Source organism: Pelophylax lessonae, assembly GCF_965119305.1.
Source record: "Pelophylax lessonae genome assembly, contig: HAP1_SCAFFOLD_254, whole genome shotgun sequence".
Taxonomy (NCBI): domain Eukaryota; kingdom Metazoa; phylum Chordata; class Amphibia; order Anura; family Ranidae; genus Pelophylax; species Pelophylax lessonae.
In genome coordinates, this window is record NW_028120085.1 from 27,706 (window position 1) to 51,754 (window position 24,049).

The 24,049-nt window shown below is 53.2% G+C and overlaps 1 protein-coding gene across 1 annotated transcript in view; it reads right to left on the reverse strand.

The window, feature by feature from the left end:
• The window catches only part of ABCC8 (ATP binding cassette subfamily C member 8), a 199,386-nt gene that overhangs the window by 9,995 nt on the left and 165,342 nt on the right, over positions 1 to 24,049 (reverse strand). The window contains exons 34-35 of the mRNA XM_082276046.1: positions 23,071 to 23,149; positions 6,059 to 6,167 (exon numbers count right to left, since the gene is read on the reverse strand). Of these exons, the coding sequence (XP_082132172.1) occupies positions 6,059 to 6,167; positions 23,071 to 23,149 (188 nt within the window). The remainder of the gene's footprint in view (positions 1 to 6,058; positions 6,168 to 23,070; positions 23,150 to 24,049) is intronic.

Genomic DNA, 24,049 nt, shown 5'->3' on the forward strand with positions numbered 1-24,049 from the left:
TGCACACACACTGTACCTGCTTGCTGTGTTGTTACCTCTGCAGTGTCATGGCTGATGGTGGGATCAAACTTCCTCCTGGTTGTTGCAGGCTTCATGGTGAATGTTCCTCTCTCCACAGGTCTCTCTTTCATAGGGCGAGGAACGGTATCCATATCCTCATCTGAGGAATCCGCAGAAAAATGTAACTTTCTTCCATCCAGAGGGGTTTCCAGCTCAGCGATGAACTCCAACATGCCAGTACCCCCCTCAACCTCCTGCTCAGATGTTCCACATTGCTGCTGCAGAGGGAGGGAGACAGAGGCCTCCGCCATTGGGGGCTCAGCAGATGTCTGAGGTGTTGAAGAGCTGGGCTCATCCTCCGGGCCCACTTTCTCACTCTCTGCTGACTCTGTCGGTACCTGCATCTCTTCACTGGCTGGGTCACTCTCCATGCTGGAAACGGTTCCTCTCCTCATACGGCTGAAACGTTCCTCATTCCTGTATTTTTCCTTAAAAGCTCCGCTACTTTCCTTCAGAGAGCTCACCAACTCTTTCTGCTTCCTCAAAGCTTGCTCCAAGTCCTTCAATTCAGGCCTCAGAGCCGGTCTCTTCTTACTGTACAGTTTGGCACAATACAACTTTTTCTTTTTAAATTCAGTTTTTAAAGCTGCCAATTTCTCCTCCTCTTTCTCAATCCTTGTCAGCTTGTCCACAATCCTCCGTCTAAAGGTAGATAGGGATTCACCCCTCCTTGGGCCGAGCTCCATGTCTTCCATAGGCTGAGGCCTAGTCTCAGGCCTATCCAGGGGGCCCCCGCCGGGGTCCTCCCCAGGATCCAGCATCCCTCCTGGGGCAGAGAAACAACTCTAGCCCCTGGCTTCTGGAAGCACACGAGCTAAGGAATCAGCAACCTCACACCTCGCTGTCAGGGAGTGGAATGGCAGTTTCCCACCATCCCTGTGCTGAGTTCCCAGGTCTGTACACCTGCTGTGCCCATTATGAGGAGTTCCCACCATCCCTGTGCTGAGTTCCCAGGTCTGTACACCTGCTGTGCCCATTATGAGGGGTTAATTTTGTTTATTGAAAAATCTTACAAACAACTTATATACTATAAAACCATAATAAATAAACCCTATGAGAGAGCCAGACTAAGGAACATCACCGTCACCATGCATGGAGCCTTTTATCAAAAATATATTTTATCTGAAAATCTAGGGGAGTGAAGCAAGGACAGAAAGAAAAGCCGCACACCCCAAGATCAACAGGCAGCAGCTACAGAGTCCTGATATTCCTCCACGCCTTTATCCAGGCCTCCTGCTGCCACCTGTCTTTCTCAAGACCCCGAATCTTCCCAACCTCACCCAGAATGTTCTGCACCACCACCTAAACAGGGAGGATTTTACTCCGTAAGGATACCTGGCACCGTGCACTCCACGTAAAATAACGGACTACTAGACTAACTAAAAAAGTATTTACAAATCATAATCCCGGCGAGTCTGGAATGCCCCATACACCCACTCTGCATAACTCATATGGGGGAGGAAGGGTACAATCAGAGCCCTCCCTACCCTCTTGTACACCTCTATATTAAAAGCACACCAAAGTACAAAATGGACTCCACCGCTCCTCCACACTCTACTCCCGGGCAGCCACGATCACTCATAGAAAAAAAACTTCAGGTTGCCCTTCACATATAGTTTTCCATGGAAAGCGAGCCAAGCCTGATCCCTAAACTTCATTGGGATTCTCTCCAAATTAATCAATCGCAAACCCTCCCCCAAATCAGGCTTGGGCAATACCTTAAGGCCAGTGGCTCATAAAAAACAGAGCTCATGATCCGCTTCTCAAGAAGTTTCCTTGGAAGAGATCTGACCTCCCCTGCCGTTACTTGCCACTGCCGAAGTATTTTCAAACACGGGGCAACATAGGCCGGGAGCTTATCATGCTTGACCCTCAGGCTTTTCACTGGCCCACCATTTTCCCAGTTTCACAGAAAAGACCTAAACCAGAACTGGAAAATACCCACCTAGGTGGTCTCTCTGCCAACATGTTACCCAGGTTGTACTTTACAAACATCAGAGAGAAAAAGACTACAGGGTTGATTATTCCTAGACCACCCTCCCGCCTAGGAAGATAAGTCACACTCCTTTTGACAAGGTTTATTCTGTTCCCCCATAACAGCTGGAAGAAACAACTATAGATCCTGGTATAGAGAGACACTGGCAAAACGCAGACAAAACTGACATACAGAAAAATTGGAATCAGGTAACCTTTGATCAGATCAACCTTTTCCCTTAAGGAAAGCTGCCAACCCGGCATTGGCATTCTCCAGCCTGTTCACCCAATTTGTATGACCATAGTCACCTGGGCCAAATTCAATGCCTAGATCTCTAATTTTTTGTTGGGGCTCCGGGATGTCATCAGGGAGAACAAAGCTCTCACCTTCCACGCCCATCCAGAAAGCTTCACACTTGTCCTGGTTGATCTTTGAACCTGATGCTTCTGTATACTGCTTTATCACTGAGACCACCTCCTGCGCTTCCCCAGTCCCAGAGATAAAAACAGAAACATCATCAGCATAAGCCACAACCTTCAAAGGAGGCTCACCAGCGATGCCCAAAGGCACCCCACACAATGGTCCACTCTCTAGTCTTCTAATGAAGGGGTCGATTGCAAACGCATATAGCATAGAACTCAAAGAACAACTTTGATGCCTGAGCCAACCACAAAGGGCTGCCCAACATATCCATTAACCAGAGCGAAGCTTTCAGCCCCTTTGTACAAAATCTTGAGCCAATCAATGAAACCCCCCTCCAGGCCATACTTGCCTAGAAGGAGCCATAGGTATTCATGATTAACCCCATCAAAGGCCTGATCCAATGTCAGCAGAAATTAATCCCAACCAGCAGCCCTACAATGCTCCAAGGCTTCCCGGACAGCTAACACAGCTGAGAAAGTGCTTCTACCCTGAATTGCGCAGTGCTGGTGATGGGATAACAAATCGCCTGCCACTGATGATAATCGCCAGAAAAAATCTTTGCCAGTATCTTTCTATCAACATTAAGAAGGCCAATTCCCAATCATCGAAGGATCTTTGCCCTTTGACAGAAGAATCACTGCAGATTGCCTCATGGAAGGAGGGAGAGAACCCTCATTCAAACAGCCATTAAAAACCTCCGCAAGGTGTGAAGCCAGGATCGTCTTAAAACATTTATAAAATCCGTCTGTCAAACCATCTGGCCCTGGCATTTTCCTGATGGCTTCTTTTCTCCTCCAACCATTCCATATCATCCTTGGACAAACCAGAAATAACAGTTTCCCCACTCTTACCCTCCCCCCCCTTACCTTATCTACCACCAGGCCAGCCTCTTCACCATTCTCCCCACTCTTCTGCACCCCATGGTCCCTAATAGAAGCCCTGCAATGCTGAGGGGAGGGGGACTGACACTGCACTTGATGCCCCTGCCTCAGCACCTCTTGCAGCTTCTGCAATGTTGGAAGACATAGACACAGAAAGATTGGACACATTCTCGGTAACTGATACCTTAGATACAGACTGGGAAGACACAGGCACACTAGGCAAACGCACAGACTGGGGCACCACAGACTTGGAAGACACTGACACACTTAGCAAGTGCATAGACTGGGGCACCACAGACTGGGAAGACACTGACACACTAGGTAAATCCACAGACTGGAGCACCACAGACTGGGAAGACACTGACACGCTAGGCAAACGCACAGACTGGGGCACAACGGATTGGGAAGACACAGACACACTAGGTAAATCCACAGACTGGGGCACCACAGACTGGGAAGTCACAGGCACACTAGGCAAACACAGAGACTGGGGCACCACAGACAGGGAAGACACAGGCACACTGGGCATTGGCACAGACTGGGGCACCACAGACTGGGAAGAGACAGGCACACTGGGTATTGGCACAGACTCAGAGGGAATCGCAGGCACCCTAGCTGCTGAGCCCTGAGCATCCTCCATGTCCAGACGGAAAAACTCTCTCATGAGCTCAGGCTGGTTGTGCATTGCCTCAGGACACTGGCTATAAGGATGCCCAACTGCATTGCACAAGTTACACCTTATAATATTGCAATCTTTTGGCAAATGCCCTAAATACTTACACAGAGAGCATTTCATTAGTGGACAGGAGGATGCAAAGTGCCCTTTATCCCCACACTTATTGCACAGCTTTGGCTGGCCTGGATAGAATATGGTCAGTCTGTCCCTCCCCAGGAAAGCTGAGGATGGCAGATGCTGGATTGTCAATGATTCTGTTTTAACTGTACAGACCGCCCAACCCCCCCCCCCCCTGTCCATACTCCCCGATCATCCATAATCTTCTTTAGGGGCTCAGGATGTCTCCATATCTCTTCAACCATACAGATAAATCCCCTTGTGGTATAGATTCATTGCGGACAAGAATGGTCACCATTTTAATGAGTAGAAAGAAAAGAACAGGCGCCACTGTAAATAGCCAAACAATTTATTGCACAAAATACATAATGACTTACACATGGGTAAGCTGCAGTCCGTATCGCAGCGCCTCCAGCGCACGATCCGGCCGTCCACCGGTCCGGAGGTGACGTCACAGGAAGCTGGTCAAAACGTTTTGACCAGCTTCCTGTGAAGTCACCTCCGGACCGATGGAATCTGGAGCATCCCCTGCGCCCCCCTTACAGCGGTGGACTCCCTTCCCTCTTGCCTGGTCAGAAGCGCCCAACAACCACTTTTCCTGACCATTTTAATGAGTGGCTGGCGTGACACAACTTTGGAGATGAGCCCTTTCCAGTCCGGCAGGCTCCTACACACTTGTTCATATTTTTCCCAAAATATGTCCAAAGACTCCGGACGGATAAAGGACAAATCATACTCATAGGAGCCGGTCAGACTGATCAGGGCAAAGATATCTGTGGGTCTAAACCCCATCTGCAGAATCTTTTCAACCACGGCTCTCCTATATGGGGGAATACCGTCACCTTCCCATCTGAGCTGCACAACATTCCTCCTTTTAAATAGTAAGGAAGATAAAACATTTCCATGCTCCTTCCCTGTTTTTTCCCCCCCTTCCAGATACTGCAGCACCACCAGCATAAGTTTTCCTCCCAGACACACCACCAGCAATTACAGCACTGTCTTTAGGCTTAACTACACCTGCTGACAAGGAGCCTGAAACAACCATCGCAATCATTGGAGCAACAGAAGCAAGACCCACCCCCTGCTCTGACCACTCAGTTGCTTTCCTGGGTTCAAACACACTCCCATCTACTGCAGACTCCCAAACAGTCTGCAGCTTCACAGGATGATGAACGGTATCCATCTCCTCATCGTCATCCGAGGAATCTGCAGAGAAATTGAACTTTCTTCCATCCAGAGGGGATTCCAGCTCAGTGATGAATTCCAACATGCCAGTACCCCCCTCAACCTCCTGCTCAGATGTTCCACATTGCTGCTGCAGAGGGAAGGAGACAGAGGCCTCCACCATTGGGGGCTCAGCAGATGTTTGAGGTGTTGAAGAGGAGCTCCAAGTCCTTCAATTCAGGCCTCAGAGCCGGTCTCTTCTTGCTGTACAGTTTGGCACAACACAGCTTTTTCAATTCAGCCTTCAAAAATGCCAATTTCTCCTCCTCTTTATTAATCCACGTCAGCTTATCGACAATCCTCTGTCTTAAAGCTGACAGGGACTCAGCTCTCCTTGGGCCAGACCCAATGTCTTCTACAGACTGAGGCCTAGTCTCTGGCCTATCCAGGGGGACCCCGCATGGGTCCTCCCCAGGATCCAGAATCCCACCTGGGGGCAGAGAAGCAACTCTAGTCCCGGCTTCTGAAAGCACACAAACTAAGGAACCAGCAACCTCACACCTCGCTGTCAAACAGTAGAATGGCAGTTTCCCACCATCCCTGTGCTGAGTTCCCAGGTCGGTACACCCGCTGTGCCCATTATGAGGGGTTCCCACAATCCCTGTGCTGAGTTCCTGGGTCTGTACACCTCCTGTGCCCATTATGAGGGGTTCCCACCATCCTTTAACACAGAGGTAAGTAGGTGCCCATCCCCCTTCCTACCTGATGGTGCCACTGAACAGAATGGGGTCCTGTAGGATGATGGAGAGTCGGGATCGCAGCGTTTGTAGCGGCAGTTTGGCGATGTCGATCCCGTCGATGATGATTCTCCCTGAAACAACAGAGATGGTGATTTGTCACATGTATGGGGGAGGGGTGGGGGTACACTGAGAACCTCATTGGGGGACATTTATACAGTTTATTAGGAATACAAATACGGACTCACTAGCATTTAATTGAGACATTGAAAACGTCACCTATAGTCTGTTACATTCCTGCCCAGACTCCGCCCACTTACCAGAATGGGCTATCTATACCGACCCTAATTATGCAGGGACCGCCCCCTGATAATTTTATACATCCCATGCAGAATAACGATGATCCCGGAACACAGCCCCGGACACAGCACCATAGGGTGGGCTGTCAGTGTCTGGAACCCGGGGTGTCCCACAGACAGATCTGTACCCCGATAGGGGCCAATCACAGCACAGTGGGGTTCCAGTGACCTCACATTGTGCAGATTATTTTATTTATTTTATACCCTTCAACGTTTTATATCTCAAAACCTCCTCCCTTCCCCCCTTCTCACAGTGTGCGGCACCCTGCTTGGTTCCTGGGTGATGTCCCTGGTGTGGTGGGTCAGTGTGAGGGGTTAGTAAGGGGGTGAGGGGTCAGTGTAAAGGTTCAGGAGTTAGTGTGCGGGGGAAGGGGTCAGAATAAGAGGTCAGTGTGAAGTGTCAGGGGTCAGTAAGGGGGTGAGGGGTCAGTGTGAAGGTGCAGGAGTCAGTGTGAGAGGTCAGGCATCAGTGTGAAGGGTGAGGAGTTAGTGTGAAGGGTCAGGGGTCAATAAAGAGGTAAGGGATACGTTTGAAGGTTCAGGGGTCAGTGTGAGAGGTCAGGGATCAGTTTGAGAGGTCAGGGTGAGGGGTCAGTGTGATGGGTTTGAGATCAGTGTGAGGGGTTAGAGATCAGTGTGAGGGGTTAGGGGTCAGTAAGGGGTTGAGGGGTCTGTGTGAGGGGTCAGTGTAAGAGGTCAGGGGTCATTGTGAGGGGTTAGAGATCAGTGTGAGAGGCTGGGGGTCAGTAAGGGGGTGAGGGGTCAGGGGGTCAGTGTAAGAGGTCAGGGGTCAGTGGGAGGGGTTAGGGGTCAGTAATGGGGTGAGGGGTCAGAATGAGGATTCAGGAGTCAGTGTAAGAGGTCAGGGGTCAGTGTGAGGGGTCAGTGTAAAGATCAGGGATCAATGTGAGGGGTCAGTGTAAGAGGTCAGGGGTCAGTGTGAGGGGTTAGGGGTCAGTGTGAGGGGATAGTGGTCAGTGTAAAGATCAGGGGTCAGTGTGAAGGGTCAGGGATCAGTGTGAGGGGTTAGGGGTCAGTGTAAGAGGTCAGGGGTCAGTGTGAGGGGTCAGTGTAAGAGGTCAGGGGTCAGTGTGAGGGGTCAGTGTAAGAGGTCAGGGGTCAGTGTGAAGGGTCAGTGTAAGAGGTCAGGGGTCAGTGTGAAGGGTCAGGGGTCAGGGAGGATTTATTAATGAAGCTGATCTCTCATTATCTGTCCCCCAGTAGCTCCTCCTTCCTCAGCGAATGTTCCCTATAATATTTCCTGAACACATCGAATGTCAGTAACAGTCCACATGTGTGGAGCTCAGTCCTCTGCTGATAGGAATGTACAATCCTGAGGGGGAGAACGATGGATCTTCATCCTCCTCTCCACCTAACTGAAGCCCCCGACCTCCAGCATCCTGCAACCCCCCCCCCCCCCCCATACAGACTGCTGAGATAAAACTTCCGTCAGTGCATCTCCTTCTCTATAATGGAGATCATACAGAATTCTGTGCTGGCCATAGACCAGACACCGGGGTGGAGATGTAGAAATGCGCCCCCTGGGGCGAGCTGGTGGCAGCACATGTATTGCATCACAAGCAATGTAACGTTTGTGGAGGTATCACTGATTACATTCGTCCTTGCTGTGATTGGTCACAGTACTTGCTATAGGGGCATTTGGCAGGGGGGAGGGGCCAGGAGTGACGGCAGAGAAAAGGAGGGGCCGGGCTGCTCTGTGCAAATCCATTACAGAGCCGGGAAGGATCAAAATTTGCCTTTAATATCACTTTACCCACTTAGGGACCGGCCTATCTCTGACATTTGTTCCTTACAAGGTAAAATCTGTATTTTTTGCTAGAAAATGACTTAGAACCCCCAAACATTTTATATTGTTAGCAGAGACCCTAGAGAATAAAATGGAGGTCGTTGTAATACTTTATGTCACTCCACATTAGTGCAGCAGTCTTACAAATGCAATTTTTTGGGAAAAAAATACACTTTTCTGAATTAAAAAATAAGAAAACAGTAAAGTTAGCCCCATTTGATAGGAAATGAGTGCAGCGCTAAAACTAAAATGAATCAATTGAATAGGAAATATAGTCCATGCAAAGGATGAAGGGCCCCATGTGGATAAAGGAAGGGCCCCGTGTGGATAAAGGAAGGGCCCCGTGTGGATGAAGGAAGGGCCCCGTGTGGATGAAGGAAGGGCCCCGTGTGGATGAAGGAAGGGCCCCGTGTGGATAAAGATGCACTCAGCGGCTGAGGAAGTCCCTTCCCTTATGGGACGTCACGCGTGCGGAAGGGAGGAGCCGTGAAATCACCCGCTGTCTCACAGAGTCGCTGGAGGAAGTGTAAGACTGTTCAGTAAGAGAGGATGTGATGTGCCTGCTGTATGCCGGTATTAAGTAAGAGGCTCTCTTATGCTTTAATTAATAAATACGTTAGACATACTTCACTATGTGCGATCCCTCGCCTTTCTTTGAGTCACACCACTAAGAGAGCAAGCTTTTGGATTGTCTGATCGGTATCCCCTGGAGGTATTTGGAGCAGCTGGGATCATCCCATCCATCCATCCATCCATTCTGCCAAAGGTGTTATCGTCGGTGTTCAGTAGCAGGTGGAATCTGTCCTGGTGATTTGACCCTTTGTGGTCAGTGCTTTGAGGTGAGCGGCCATTCTATCTGGTGGTGGATTTGTAGTTTCAAGACCACAGCATTGGCACTGAGTGCATCTTTATCCACACGGGGCCCTTCCTTTATCCACACGGGGCCCTTCCTTTATCCACACGGGGCCCTTCCTTTATCCACACGGTGCCCTTCCTTTATCCACACGGGGCCCTTCCTTTATCCACACGGGGCCCTTCCTTTATCCACACGGGGCCCTTCCTTTATCCACACGGGGCCCTTCCTTCATCCACACGGGGCCCTTCCTTCATCCACACGGGGCCCTTCCTTTATCCACACGGGGCCCTTCCTTTATCCACACGGTGCCCTTCCTTTATCCACACGGGGCCCTTCCTTTATCCACACGGTGCCCTTCCTTTATCCACACGGTGCCCTTCCTTTATCCACACGGGGCCCTTCCTTTATCCACACGGGGCCCTTCCTTTATCCACACGGTGCCCTTCCTTTATCCACACGGGGCCCTTCCTTCATCCACACGGGGCCCTTCCTTCATCCACACGGGGCCCTTCCTTCATCCACACGGGGCCCTTCCTTCATCCACACGGGGCCCTTCCTTTATCCACACGGGGCCCTTCCTTTATCCACACGGGGCCCTTCCTTTATCCACACGGGGGCCCTTCATTCATCCACACGGTGCCCTTCCTTTATCCACACGGGGCCCTTCCTTTATCCACACGGGGGCCCTTCATTCATCCACACGGTGCCCTTCCTTTATCCACACGGGGCCCTTCCTTTATCCACACGGGGCCCTTCCTTTATCCACACGGTGCCCTTCCTTTATCCACACGGGGCCCTTCCTTTATCCACACGGTGCCCTTCCTTTATCCACACGGGGCCCTTCCTTTATCCACACGGGGCCCTTCCTTTATCCACACGGGGCCCTTCCTTTATCCACACGGTGCCCTTCCTTTATCCACACGGGGCCCTTCCTTTATCCACACGGGGCCCTTCCTTTATCCACACGGGGCCCTTCCTTTATCCACACGGGGCCCTTCCTTTATCCACACGGTGCCCTTCCTTTATCCACACGGGGCCCTTCCTTCATCCACACGGGGCCCTTCCTTCATCCACACGGGGCCCTTCCTTTATCCACACGAGGCCCTTCCTTCATCCACACGGGGCCCTTCCTTTATCCACACGGGGCCCTTCCTTTATCCACACGGGGCCCTTCCTTTATCCACACGGGGCCCTTCCTTCATCCACACGGGGCCCTTCCTTCATCCACACGGGGCCCTTCCTTCATCCACACGGGGCCCTTCCTTTATCCACACGGGGCCCTTCCTTTATCCACACGGGGGCCCTTCCTTTATCCACACGGTGCCCTTCCTTTATCCACACGGGGCCCTTCCTTCATCCACACGGGGCCCTTCCTTCATCCACACGGGGCCCTTCCTTTATCCACACGAGGCCCTTCCTTCATCCACACGGGGCCCTTCCTTTATCCACACGGGGCCCTTCCTTTATCCACACGGGGCCCTTCCTTCATCCACACGGGGCCCTTCCTTCATCCACACGGGGCCCTTCCTTCATCCACACGGGGCCCTTCCTTCATCCACACGGGGCCCTTCCTTCATCCACACGGGGCCCTTCCTTCATCCACACGGGGCCCTTCCTTTATCCACACGGGGCCCTTCCTTTATCCACACGGGGCCCTTCCTTTATCCACACGGGGGCCCTTCATTCATCCACACGGTGCCCTTCCTTTATCCACACGGTGCCCTTCCTTCATCCACACGGGGCCCTTCCTTCATCCACACGGGGCCCTTCCTTTATCCACACGGGGCCCTTCCTTTATCCACACGGGGCCCTTCCTTTATCCACACGGGGGCCCTTCCTTCATCCACACGGTGCCCTTCCTTTATCCACACGGGGCCCTTCCTTTATCCACACGGGGCCCTTCCTTTATCCACACGGTGCCCTTCCTTCATCCACACGGGGCCCTTCCTTTATCCACACGGGGCCCTTCCTTTATCCACACGGGGCCCTTCCTTTATCCACACGGTGCCCTTCCTTTATCCACACGGGGCCCTTCCTTCATCCACACGGGGCCCTTCCTTCATCCACACGGGGCCCTTCCTTTATCCACACGGGGCCCTTCCTTTATCCACACGGGGCCCTTCCTTCATCCACACGGGGCCCTTCCTTTATCCACACGGGGCCCTTCCTTTATCCACACGGGGCCCTTCCTTTATCCACACGGGGGCCCTTCATTCATCCACACGGTGCCCTTCCTTTATCCACACGGGGCCCTTCCTTTATCCACACGGGGCCCTTCCTTTATCCACACGGTGCCCTTCCTTCATCCACACGGGGCCCTTCCTTTATCCACACGGGGCCCTTCCTTTATCCACACGGGGCCCTTCCTTTATCCACACGGTGCCCTTCCTTTATCCACACGGGGCCCTTCCTTCATCCACACGGGGCCCTTCCTTCATCCACACGGGGCCCTTCCTTTATCCACACGGGGCCCTTCCTTTATCCACACGGGGCCCTTCCTTCATCCACACGGGGCCCTTCCTTCATCCACACGGGGCCCTTCCTTCATCCACACGGGGCCCTTCCTTCATCCACACGGGGCCCTTCCTTCATCCACACGGGGCCCTTCCTTTATCCACACGGGGCCCTTCCTTTATCCACACGGGGCCCTTCCTTTATCCACACGGGGCCCTTCCTTTATCCACACGGGGCCCTTCCTTCATCCACACGGGGCCCTTCCTTTATCCACACGGGGCCCTTCCTTCATCCACACGGGGCCCTTCCTTTATCCACACGGGGCCCTTCCTTTATCCACACGGGGCCCTTCCTTTATCCACACGGGGCCCTTCCTTCATCCACACGGGGCCCTTCCTTCATCCACACGGGGCCCTTCACCCTTTGCATGGACTATATTTCCTATTCAATTGATTCATTTTAGTTTTAGCGCTGCACTCATTTCCTATCATTGTTTTTTTGGTTATTTCGATGAACTTTGAGTGTCTTTAGTAGAGGTGTATGCGCTGATATATTTTCACCTTTGTACATTAATTTAGCCCCATTTGTTTCTATAATGTAAAATATAATGTAACGCCGAGTAAATCGATACCCAACATGTCACGCTTCAAAATTGCGCACACTCGCAGAATGGCGACAAACATTGCTACTTAAAAATCTCCATAGGTGACGTATTTAAAAATGTCTCCAGGTTTCCAGCTTAGAGTTACAGAGGAGGTCGGGGGATGGAATAATTCCTCTCACTCTAACGATCGCCCCGATACCTCACATGTGGTTTGAACGCCGTTTACGTATGTGGGCGTGACTTGCGTATGCGGTCGCTTCAGCGCGAAAACTTGGAGGGACGGGGCGCTGTAAATTTTTTTTATATATTACCTTTTATTTTTTATTTTTACACTGTCCCTTTAAAAAAAAAAAAAAAGATGTATCACTTTTATTCCTATTAGGAATGTAAAGATCCCTTGTAATAGAAATAATCAGGAGAGGTCCTCTTTAATGTGAGATCCGGGGTCAGAGAAACCTCACACCTCACACCTCACATCTACACTAAAAAGCAAAAAAAAAAAAGTCATTTTTTTTAGCATGTAAAAGAAAAATGGGCCCTTTAAGGCCATTGGGAGGAAGTGATGTATGATGTCACTCCGGTCCTCCAAGGCCATAGAGTGGAGTGGGAGCCAGCTTACCCTCACATGACTTCCTGCCTGGGACATGAATGGACCGAATCGTTTTCTCCATCACTTACAGCTCCGGTAAGCGGGAAAACAAGGGGGGAGGGGTCCCCTCACCCGCCGCCCATAAAAGTGATCCCCCCACAAATCCACCACTGGGACCACTTCTATGTGAAAGCGGACCGTCCACTGTGTAAGAAAATACCGGGGTTATGGCTGCTGTCTGTTATCTGCTGCCATAACCCTGGTATTTACCGTCAAAGTACCGGCGTAAACCTGCGGGGGGCGCCCTGGAAGTGGTGAAGTTGCCCAGAGGTGGATCGTTATTTCTTATTTTCTTCAACCCGCAGGACGATCGAAAATAAAAGAATACATTTTCCATCTATACCCCATCCCCCGCTGAGACATTCCGGGGACTCCTCCACTCCCAGAATTCTCGGATGGAATGGAAACTATCTGACATTCCTGTTCATGAGAAGTCGAAGGTTATACATTCGATCGATCCGCCACAGATGGATGGAAGTTTCCCACCTCCGGGAGGCTCCACACACAGGATCTGCCAATCATCTCTGTGGATGAGGCGGTATGACACCACTTCCAAAGTCACCCCATTACATTCCCTGCATTAAGGCAACCTAGCACCCCCCACCTGTCCAGTGCCCCTCCCCCCCACCTGTCCAGTCCCCCTCCCCCCTCACCTGTCCAGTCCCCCTCCCCCCATCTGTCCAGTCCACCTCCCCCACCTGTCCAGTCCCCCCCACCTGTCCAGTCCCCTCCCCCCACCTGTCCATCCCCCTCCCCCCACCTGTTTAGTGCTCCTCCCCCACCTGTCCAGTCCCCCTCCCCCCTCACCTGTCCAGTCCCCTCCCCCCACCTGTCCAGTCCACCTCCCCCCACCTGTTTAGTGCTCCTCCCCCACCTGTCCAGTCCCCCCCACCTGTCCAGTCCCCTCCCCCAACCTGTCCCCTCCCCCACCTGTCCAGTCCCCTCCCCCCACCTGTCCCCTCCCCCACCTGTCCAGTCCCCCTCCCCTATAATGATTGAGATATTGGTCAGTATTAGGGATGGGCTCTATGTTTGGCTCAGGTGTTCACTAACGTCATGTGACATCAGGAGGGGGTGGTGCCGCCGGGTGATGTAACCGGGAGGCTCCGCCCCTTGCCTATAAAAGAACTGTCAAAGCTGAGGATCGGGCAGACAGCGGGATGCCTCTGAAGAGGCGAAGCATTGAATTTGTTTCTATTTGTCGTGATTGATGATGGATTTACATCGCGGGACATTCGTTTTTTTTTTCTTTTTAATAAAAGATTTGTCAGAAACTGTTCTGTGGTTTTTACTTTTTTACACTTTTGTGGTGAATGGGTGGGGGTACGATGTACCTGATACCCATTCACACAGGGGGGAGGGGGCTGGATCTGTTAAAGGGGGCTTTTAGATTCCAATAAGCCCCTCACCCCCAGACCCCCACAACCACAGCCCAGGGTTGTTGGGAAGAGGCCCTTGTCCTTAACATGGGGGGGGGGCACCCTAAAGCATCCTCCCCATGTTGAGGGCAAGCGGCCTGGTATGGTTCAAGAGGGGGGGGGGCACTTGCTGGTCCATCCCCCCCCCCCTTTATCCATACCTGCCAGGCTGCAATCTTGGATAAGGGTCTGGTATAAATTTTGGGGGGGACCCCATGCAGATTTTTTTCATGTTTCTTTATCTGTATTTCCGGGAGCAGACAATACATTACAGCCGTGAGCAAGGTTAAATGACATTCTCTCCTTTAGAAATGTCAGTATTGCTGCAGCAGGCTCCGTACATCGTACAGATGCCCCACTTTACAGGCACATTCAGGGGACCCCCCAGGCACGATATTTAAAGAAATTTTTCATTTTTATAGTTTCACTTTAAGCCTCAATAAAATCAGTAAATCACTGCTCCTTTAAAAACGATAGTTTAAAAACATCTTTTTGCATTGATACATGTTCCCCAGGGCAGTACCAGGACCCCCCCTAGGGCAGTACCCGGACCCCCCTAGGTCAGTACCCAGACCCCCCCTAGGTCAGTACCCAGACCCCCCCTAGGTCAGTACCCAGACCCCCCAGGTCAGTACCCGGACCCCCCTATGTCAGTACCCAGACCCCCCCTAGGGCAGTACCCAGACCCCCCCTAGGGCAGTACCCAGACCCCCCCAGGTCAGTACCCGGACCCCCCAGGGCAGTACCCGGACCCCCCTAGGGCAGTACCCAGACCCCCCCAGGTCAGTACCCGCACCCCCCAGGTCAGTACCTGCACCCCCCCAGGGCAGTACCCGAACCCCCCCTAGGGCAGTACCCGGACCCCCCAGGGCAGTACCCAGACCCCCCTAGGGCAGTACCCAGACCCCCCTAGGGCAGTACCCAGACCCCTGCAGGGCAGTACCTGGACCCCCCCTAGGGCAGTTCCCGGACCCCCCAGGTCAGTACCCGGACCCCCATACACTTTTTATGGCAATAATTTGCATATAAGCCTTTAAAATGAGGACTTTTGTTTTTTCATCTTTGTGTCCCATAGACTTTAACTAGTTGCCGACCGCTTACCATATATTTACTGCAGCAGGGAAGCTCTCCCAGGCAAACCAACATAGGGCTACGTCGGTCGCTTGGCGACAAATAGGGGGTGAGCATGCGCCGCGCTCCCGCCTCCACTGGTCAGCGGGGAAGCCGATGCAGCGGTCAGCCGGCTCCGATTGCTGCCTGACACCCACGATCGTTCCCAGCTGAGAGAGAAGAACGATCAGAGGTAAAAATATTGTTATTTTTTCAGAATTGTCGCTCTTTTTTTGTTTATAGCGCAAAAAATAAAAATTGCACAGGAGATCAAATACCACCAAAAGAAATCTCTGTTTGTGGGAAAAAAGGACATCAATTGTATTTGGGTACAGCGTCGCACTACCGTGCAATTGTCCGTTAAAATAACGCAGTGCCGAATCGCAATCCTTCCGGCCCAGAACTGGTTAATAGAGTTTGCATGTTCACTAGAACTTTTCCCTGTTCCAGATGTTCTGGTGCGATCCGATCTGGGGGGGGGGGGGGGTGTTCAGCCCATCACTAGTCAGTATATTGATTGGTCTAATAATAAGTCGATCGGTATTGTGACAGACTCCCCCAGGACGGGGGCTTTTGGAGAGGACTGGGAACCTCTTACCCACTGACTATGGGCCCCCGTATTTAGGGGACACTGCTTTTTGGTAGGTGGGTGCCTGGGGGACCCTTGGAGGGGTCTTGTTGATGATATCAAGTTCATGTCTCCCCAAAACACAGACTCTGGAAATCTAGGCCCAGCATCCATGTTTAGGGCCTAGCGGCCCCTTCACCAGTGATGGGGAAAAGGGAACAGCCATTTTAGTTATAAACAGAAATAAAATATTTTCTACAAAATATTTGTAATGAAGCTGATTATCTAACATCCTGTATTTCTTGTTTTTGAGACAACTAGTTTCACACCAGTTGCCAAGCCCTTCATTTGCAAGATAGCAAGGCCCGAAGCGAAAAAAAAAAAAAAAAATAGCGCAGGGCAGACATGACCATGTGAAGAGGGGAGACAGGGCAGGTGTGAGTTAAATTAAATTGTTTTGAGTTGGGGGGTATTCAGGGATTGGTGTATCAGGTTTGGGAGGGGTTGAGGTACAGTTAGGAGGGGTGGCCCCTCAGATTGGAGGTCAGTGGAAGTTCAACGGACGAAGGAAGAAGAAGCTTGGTCACCCACCTTTTTCACTGCAGAGCATCTCACCTCAGCTTCCCTGGTCTGTGATGGCGGATTTGGACGTTTTGCTGGAGCAAATCAAGGCCGCTGCCGCGGTGAAGGGGACTGAGTGGCTCCGGTCCCAGGTCTCCACGTTGATGGGGGTTCAGGACTCTGCACAGGATTCGGAGGGGCTTGCGGTCCCGCGGGCTCGGCGGTCACGGCCGCCGGAGCGTTTTTCACCGGACCCTTCCCCTCGAGCTCAGCGTCATCCTAGGAGCCCCGACAGGGACCCTTCAGGGCCGCCGGCTAAGCGTACTCCTGCTGCGGCCGTGCGCGCCTCTGGGAGGAATCCTCTGCATGGACGGAGCTCTGGGGGTAGTGGGGGGAGGCGGCCTTCGGTCTCTCCCCGTCCCTCTCGCCGGGGTGCTACTGGACTGGCGGGCTCCCCTACTGGCGATGCTCCGGTCGGAGGGGTGCCTCGGCGTGGGAGCGGCTTCATGGCGGCCGGTGGCAGCAGTGATCGGCGGGACTCGGAGTCGGCCTCGGCTGGGCGCGGAGAGATGACGCGGCGGGGCAAGTCACGTGGCCGGGTCATCGGAAGTTCGGCTGGTTCACAGAGGTCTCCGTCGGGCGGAGCTGGAGTACGGGGGGCGTGGACGCCTGTCGCTCGGCTCTGCAGATGGCGGGAGTGCGACACCTGGTGGACGGATGTCGGCGGTGCCCGGGGACGATCGTTCGGAAGGCGAGGTGTCCGGATCGGATGTGGAAGAGGATGTCGGTGGTCGGTCGGCGACGAGGGAGGCTGGATCGGCGGCTGGGGGCGCCCCCCCTGGGCAGACAGGTGAGGTCACAATTCCTTCTCTGGCTTTGTCTGATTTGCGGGGCTTGTTTGATGTGGGGGGTGGGAGTGCTGGAGGGGCTCGGGGGGTGGGGGTGTCCCGGCCAGTGGGGGCGGGGACCCCGGAAGGGGGTGATGATGGGGGTTTGAGGGGCTTCCTCCTGGGTCTACGGGACCTCTTGGGGCGTTTGCCCCCGGGGGACGGGGGCCGCTTGTCTCCAGCGGCGGCTTGGGTGCCTCCGGCGGGGGGCTCGGGCACGGAGCCGGGGGGGGCCCCGGGGCTGGCGGGGCCGTCTTCCACGGGGCTAGTTGCGGGGGGGGCTGGGGCCCCTCCCCAGGTTGTTGGCGCGCCGGCAGTGGTGGCAGTGACGGCCGGGGCGGCGGGGGACAAGACCGGGACGGCGAAGGAGGGGAAGGCGGACGCTGTTCGCCTGGACGATTCAGCGAAAGGTGAGGTATATGTTTGTTTTGAGGGCCCATTGGGGGCACATTTGAAGCAGGAAGTCCGGGAGAAGATCTGGAAGGGTGAGTACGTGGAAATCTTCACGCTGTTGCCCCTCGAGAAGTTTCACCTGGACAGGGTTAAACCGGAGGAGCGCAAGAAGGAGGACGAGGAGGCGCGACGCTATCGGCTTATCCCTCGGACCTTCGCCAATTGGCTGCAGGCCTTTGCCATTCTGGCGGGCGTCATAGGGGAAAAGGCGCCGGAAAACTGCTCGGCCCTGTTCTGCTACATGGACGCTGTAGGGGAAGCCTATCGGGTTTACGGGGGGTCGGCCTGGCTGCGGTACGACGAACAGTTCCGGCAGCGGAAGGCGGTTAGGCCGTCCTTGCGGTGGGACCACAAGGACATCAGCCTGTGGATGCGGCTCATGTCGTCTGCGAAGGCTCCGAATCAGTTTTTTCCAGGGGGGGCCGGTGGTTCTGCGACCCCGGGACAGCCGGCCGCAAAGAGGAGGGGTTTCTGCTGGCAATTTAATGAGGGTTCCTGTAAGTTCGGTGGCACATGTCGCTTCAAACATGAATGCTCCGGTTGCGGAGGTTCCCATGCCTTGGCTCGGTGTTTTAAGTCCGGAAAAGGGCGGTCCGGAGAGCCTTCGCACAAAGGGGACGACGCCGGTGAGGGTGGAAAGGCTGCGGCCTTTTCTAGATAGGTACCCCGATAGGGCGGCTGCCCGACTTCTGGGGGAGGGTTTTGCGGTGGGTTTTCGTATCCCTTTCTCTTTGGCCTCGGTGCCGCCGGTGGCGAGGAATTTGCGTTCGGCATTGCGCCACCCTTTGGTGGTGTCGGATAAGTTGCACAAGGAAGTGGCTCTCGGTCGCATGGCGGGCCCGTTCTCGGAGGTGCCGGTGCGTGACTTGGTGGTTTCGCCGTTGGGGGTGGTTCCCAAGAAGGAACCCAACAAGTTTCGCCTCATTCACCACCTCTCCTTCCCAAAAGGTGGGTCTGTGAATGACGCCATCGACCCGGATGCCTGTACGGTGTCTTACATTTCCTTTGACGCCGCGGTGGCCTGGGTGCGACATTATGGGCGGGGGGCCTTGATGGCCAAATCGGACATTGAGGCGGCGTTCAGGTTGCTCCCGGTTCACCCGGACAGTTTTCGATTGCTGGGCTGCCGGTGGCAAGGGGCGTATTATGTGGATCGCTGCCTTCCTATGGGCTGCTCCATATCGTGCGCGCTGTTTGAGACCTTCAGTTCCTTTGTGGAGTGGGTGGTTCGGGAGGTTTCCGGTGTGAATTCGGTGATCCACTATTTGGACGACTTTCTGTGTGTGGGCCCGCCCTCTTCCAACGGGTGCGCGATCCTGCTTGCCACGTTGCAGCATGTGGCCGGGAGCTTCGGCATTCCGTTGGCCCCCGACAAGACGGAAGGCCCGACCACGGTGCTCAGCTTCCTGGGCATTGTCGTGGATTCGGAGGCCATGGAGTGTCGCCTACCGGAGGATAAATTGGGGGCTTTGAGAGCTGAAATTGAAGGGGTGCTGGGTTTGCGCAAGATTCAGTTGCGCAGCTTGCAGTCGTTGCTGGGTAAATTGAATTTTGCCTGCCGCATTATGCCCATGGGCCGGGTTTTCTGCCGACGGCTGTCGGCGGCGACTTCGGGGGTGAAGTTGCCCACTCACTTCGTCCGGCTCAACAGGGAACACAGGGATGACTTGCGTCTGTGGCACGGTTTTTTGGCCACATACAATGGTAGATCCTTGTGGATGGCCGGGCCGATCAGCAACTTTGATTTGGAACTGTTTACCGATGCTGCTGGTTCGGCGGGGTACGGGGCTTTTCACCGGGGGGCGTGGAGCGCCGCCCCTTGGCCGGGGGCATGGCAGGTAGCGGGGCTGGTCAGCAACTTGGTGTTGCTGGAACTGTTCCCGGTGGTGGTGGCCCTGGAGATTTGGGGGGCGGAGTTCAGGAACCTGAAGGTTCGCCTCCATTGCGACAATCTCGGGGTGGTTCAGGTGATCAACCGCGCGTCGGCTTCGTCTCAGCCGGTGGTGCGCCTCCTCAGGTATTTGGTTTTGCGGTGTCTACGGTTGAATGTTTTCCTGTACGCTGTGCACATTCCGGGGGTTAAGAATGATATTGCTGACGCGCTGTCTCGTTTTCAGTGGGACAGGTTCCGGGAGTTGGCACCGGCAGCGGAGCAACGCGGAGTCACGTGTCCGGAGTGGCTATGGGGGATTGCCTTGGGGTCCTCGCTGGATGGATCAGGAAGTCGGTGAGCGAGTCCACGTGGTCGGCTTATTGCAAGGTATGGTTGGAGTGGCTGGAGGTGTTGCGGGTGGCATCGGTGGATCCTCTGGGTCCGGAGGTCAGGTGGGTGTTACTTTCTTTTGTCTCTGATCATTTTGAGAGGGGCGCGTCGGCTTCCGCTGTGGCTCGCAAGTTGTCCGGCTTGGCCTTTCTGTTTAAATTTCTGGGTTGTCAGGATTACACGAAGGACTTCGTGGTGAGACAAGCGTTACGGGGCTATTCCAGGGCTTATCGGAGGAGGGACACTAGGCGCCCGGTGTCCTTCGCTCTTTTGCAGGACGTCTGCCGGCAATTGGGGGAGCACTGCGCCTCGAGTTACGAGGTGGTGTTGTTTAGGGCGGCCTTTTCTCTCGCTTTTTTCGGGGCTTTCCGGATTGGGGAATTGGTCAGCTCCTCCCGGACGGTGCCGGGGGGCCTATTGGGTCAGGATGTCTCTGTCGGTCGGGAGGGGGTTACTATCCTCCTTCGACGGTCCAAAACGGACCAGAGTGGCAAGGGGGTCCGTGTCCGGTTGTTCGCGGTGCCGTCTTCACCGCTGTGCCCGGTAGGGGCGGTTCGGGATTACTGGGCAATCCGCCCTTCGCGGCCCGGTTCATTTTTAATGCATGCGGACGGGTCGTCGTTATCTCGTTTTCAATTTGTATCGGTGTTCAGAAGGTGTGTGGGCTCTTTGGGTTTGGATGCCAGTAGGTTTGCATCTCATTCCTTTCGGATCGGGGCGGCCACTGAGGCTGCACGCTGGGGATTGAACGACGATGCGGTCAAACGCATTGGGCGCTGGGAGTCTAGGAGGTTCTTGTTGTACGTTCGTCCACAGCTGTTGGTGTAGGGTATGTACGGGGGGTGGTTTTGTCGCTGGGGGGGTGTGGGCCCGGCTGGTTATCTGATTATTGGTTGGTTTTCTTTTCCTTTTGTCCCCTTTTCTTGTAGGTTTGGAACCCTGCCTTGTTTGGATCGTGGGACACTCGTATGTTTTCTGGGGGGCCCGGAGAGCTGATGTGCGTCCTAATGGTAGACAACTTGGTTTTTCTCGGCACGAGGCTTGTGTCAGGTGGCTGGGGGTGCCGGGGCTTACTTGGGGCAGGGTCCTTCCCGAAGTGCATCGTTTCGCCCGGTTGGACAGGCAGCCAGATGTTTTGGTGCTGCATGCCGGGGGCAACGATTTGGGGGCCAGGTCCGCGCGGGCCTTGATCAGGGACATAAAGTTGGATTTCCTTAGGCTGCGCACGGCTTTTCCGGCGCTGCTTGTAGTTTGGTCGGATATGGTGGCCCGCACGTCCTGGCGCATGGCCAGGTCGGTCGCGCGCCTTAATAAGGCTCGGATTAAGTTGAACAAGGAAGTGGGGCGCTTTGTGTGTCGGAATGGGGGGTTGGTGGTTCGCCACCTGGAGTTGGAAGTGGACACATGGCGGTATCTGCGGGATGATGGAGTCCACCTCAATGCGGTGGGTATAGATTTATGGGCCCTGGGATTACAGGATGGGATCCAGCGAGCCTTGAGGGTTTGGAGGGGCACGCAAGGGTAAGGTGTCACCCTTGGGTGCTGGTGGCGTTTTGTTGGTCTTTGCTGGCGGGGGAGGTGAACAGTTTAGGATAAGGGTATGGTTGGGACTCATCGTTGGTATGGGTCCCTATGGTGCATTCCATTTAATGTCAGTTTAAATGGAATTCAAAATGGTGGCACTGCGGGGAGTGGTTTGTCTCCGAGCCGGTGACGCGGCTGGAGGCCTATCAGGGCACAGGTCCCGCAGTGCAGGATTTGGAATTATTTGGAGGAGCCTCAAAGACCAACAGGCCTAATGACTGATTGTTTTATGTTTGTAAGGAATGTTTTTTCTCCTTATGTTAATTTTAAGGTAAAAGGGTTAATAAAATGGCTGCTGTGGCCAATTAACTCCAAGCACGGTGTGGTCTCAATTATTTAGGTAAAGGGAAAGGTTTATGGCATGGGGGTGGAGCCTTTGGCTTTAAGCAGCCTAAGAGTTTGGGGGTGACATCTATTCTACATTGGTCATGCCATCTCAAGTCTTTGAAGATTTGTTCAAGTACCAAACTGGAAGTCACACATCTATGTGAATGGCCGTCCGCATACCAAAAGACTCCAAAATGTCACCACATGGGACTTCAAAAGAAATTAGTTAGCTAGGTTCCACCCCCGTTAGACTGTATAAATTGTACTAGACAACCCTTAGTCAGTAGAGCAGCCATTTTTTGAAACAATACTCTGTATTGCTTGTTGCTCTCCCTGCATGCTTGTAAAATAAATTTTTGTCTCTTTTAAATTCGGCTTCAGCAGTCAACGTTACTGAAACCCCTTGAGTTTTGGGGTTTCCCTTTCACCAGCAATGACCGCTCCACACAGTGAGACTCATAGAAGATGTTCAGATAATCGGACAGCTGGGACATGGAGCTTTGCCCCATAGCCTGGTGTAGACCATGGAAGACGATGACGTCTGAGACTTCTGATTAATCAAACCATGTCTGAGATGTGGATTCCATAGTTAATTGGGTCACCTATTGTTTCTCTGTCGGCTAGTCTTGTATGCTGCGGCTCTAGTATCTGATATCTATGTCCAGACTGGAGGAAGAACACAAGCAGGGTGCTGGACAGTCCCGTCACAGGTAGATTAATCAGTATATTGATCAGTATATTGGTCACTCTATTGATTGGTGTATCGATTGGTCTATTGGTATATTGATTGGTCTATTGATCGGTATATTGATCAGTCTATTGATTGTTATATTGATCGGTATATTGATTTGTATATTGATAGGTCTATTGATCGGTATATTGATCGGTATATTGATCAGTCTATTGATTGTTATATTGATCGGTATATTGATTGGTATATTGATCGGTTTATTGATTTGTATATTGATAGGTCTATTGATCGGTATATTGATCGGTATATTGATCGGTATATTGATCAGTCTATTGATCGGTCTATTGATTGGTATGAACTCTCTGTGTTCCCTCCATCTGCATTTACTGAATCATCTACATAAACGCAGGTAATCTCAGCGCCATTCATACGTCTGCAAGGCTCACCTTGGAACATGTCCACCATTCGGAAGAAGGCCAGAGAGAAGGAGGATTTGCCACTGCCGGTTCTCCCACAAATCCCGATCTGTAATGAAAAGACAGAGAACAATGGGGAGTCTGAGAGATTTTTCTATGTGGGGGTCCTCGGCTCTCACTGTGTCACTAGGAAATGGGCCATGATTTACATTTCAGGGCCCCAAATACTGAACACAACAGAGACTAGCAGAAACATCTATCATGGAGCCTGCACTTGGGGTAGCAGAGTACATATCTCCCCCTCCCCCACCATCTATATTTATTACTGGTGTTTCCTGGGATCCCTGCGGAGCCCCCATGGAAAATTGTGGGCAGAGCAGAAAACATGGAACTGTGACCGCCCCAACAATCTTTCCCGTACATACCAGAATACCGCCAGGAGGAGCCACCATCCGGCACTCACTGCACCCCCTGATGATGGTGTACCCCCGACCCCTCAATCCCAGGACAGGTGAGGAGATGGGACCGCCCTCGTCTATAAAATGGATGATGGGTTTTATTCATTGGCGTGTATCTGTGACTCCGTCCAGAAATAGATTGCCAGCTCACATGTCCCTCCCCCATTATCTACCCATAACACAAGGCAGAGTCAGCCGAAGTCAAGAAATCTGCAAGGGTGGGGGGTACTATTGCATCATATAGAAGTGGACCTCTCTACACCTCAGACATGATGGTGACACTGTATGGTGTCATGTAGAAGAGGATCTGTCATCAGACACCCTCCCGTCCACATTGCACACTCCGGCCCACATTGCACACCCCCGCCCACATTGCACACCCCGCCCACATTGCACACTCCCTCCCACATTGCACACCCCCACCCACATTGCACACCCCCACCCACATTGCACACCCCCGCCCACATTGCACATCCTGCCCACATTGCACACCCCCGCCCACATTGCACATCCTGCCCACATTGCACACCCCCGCCCACATTGCACACCCC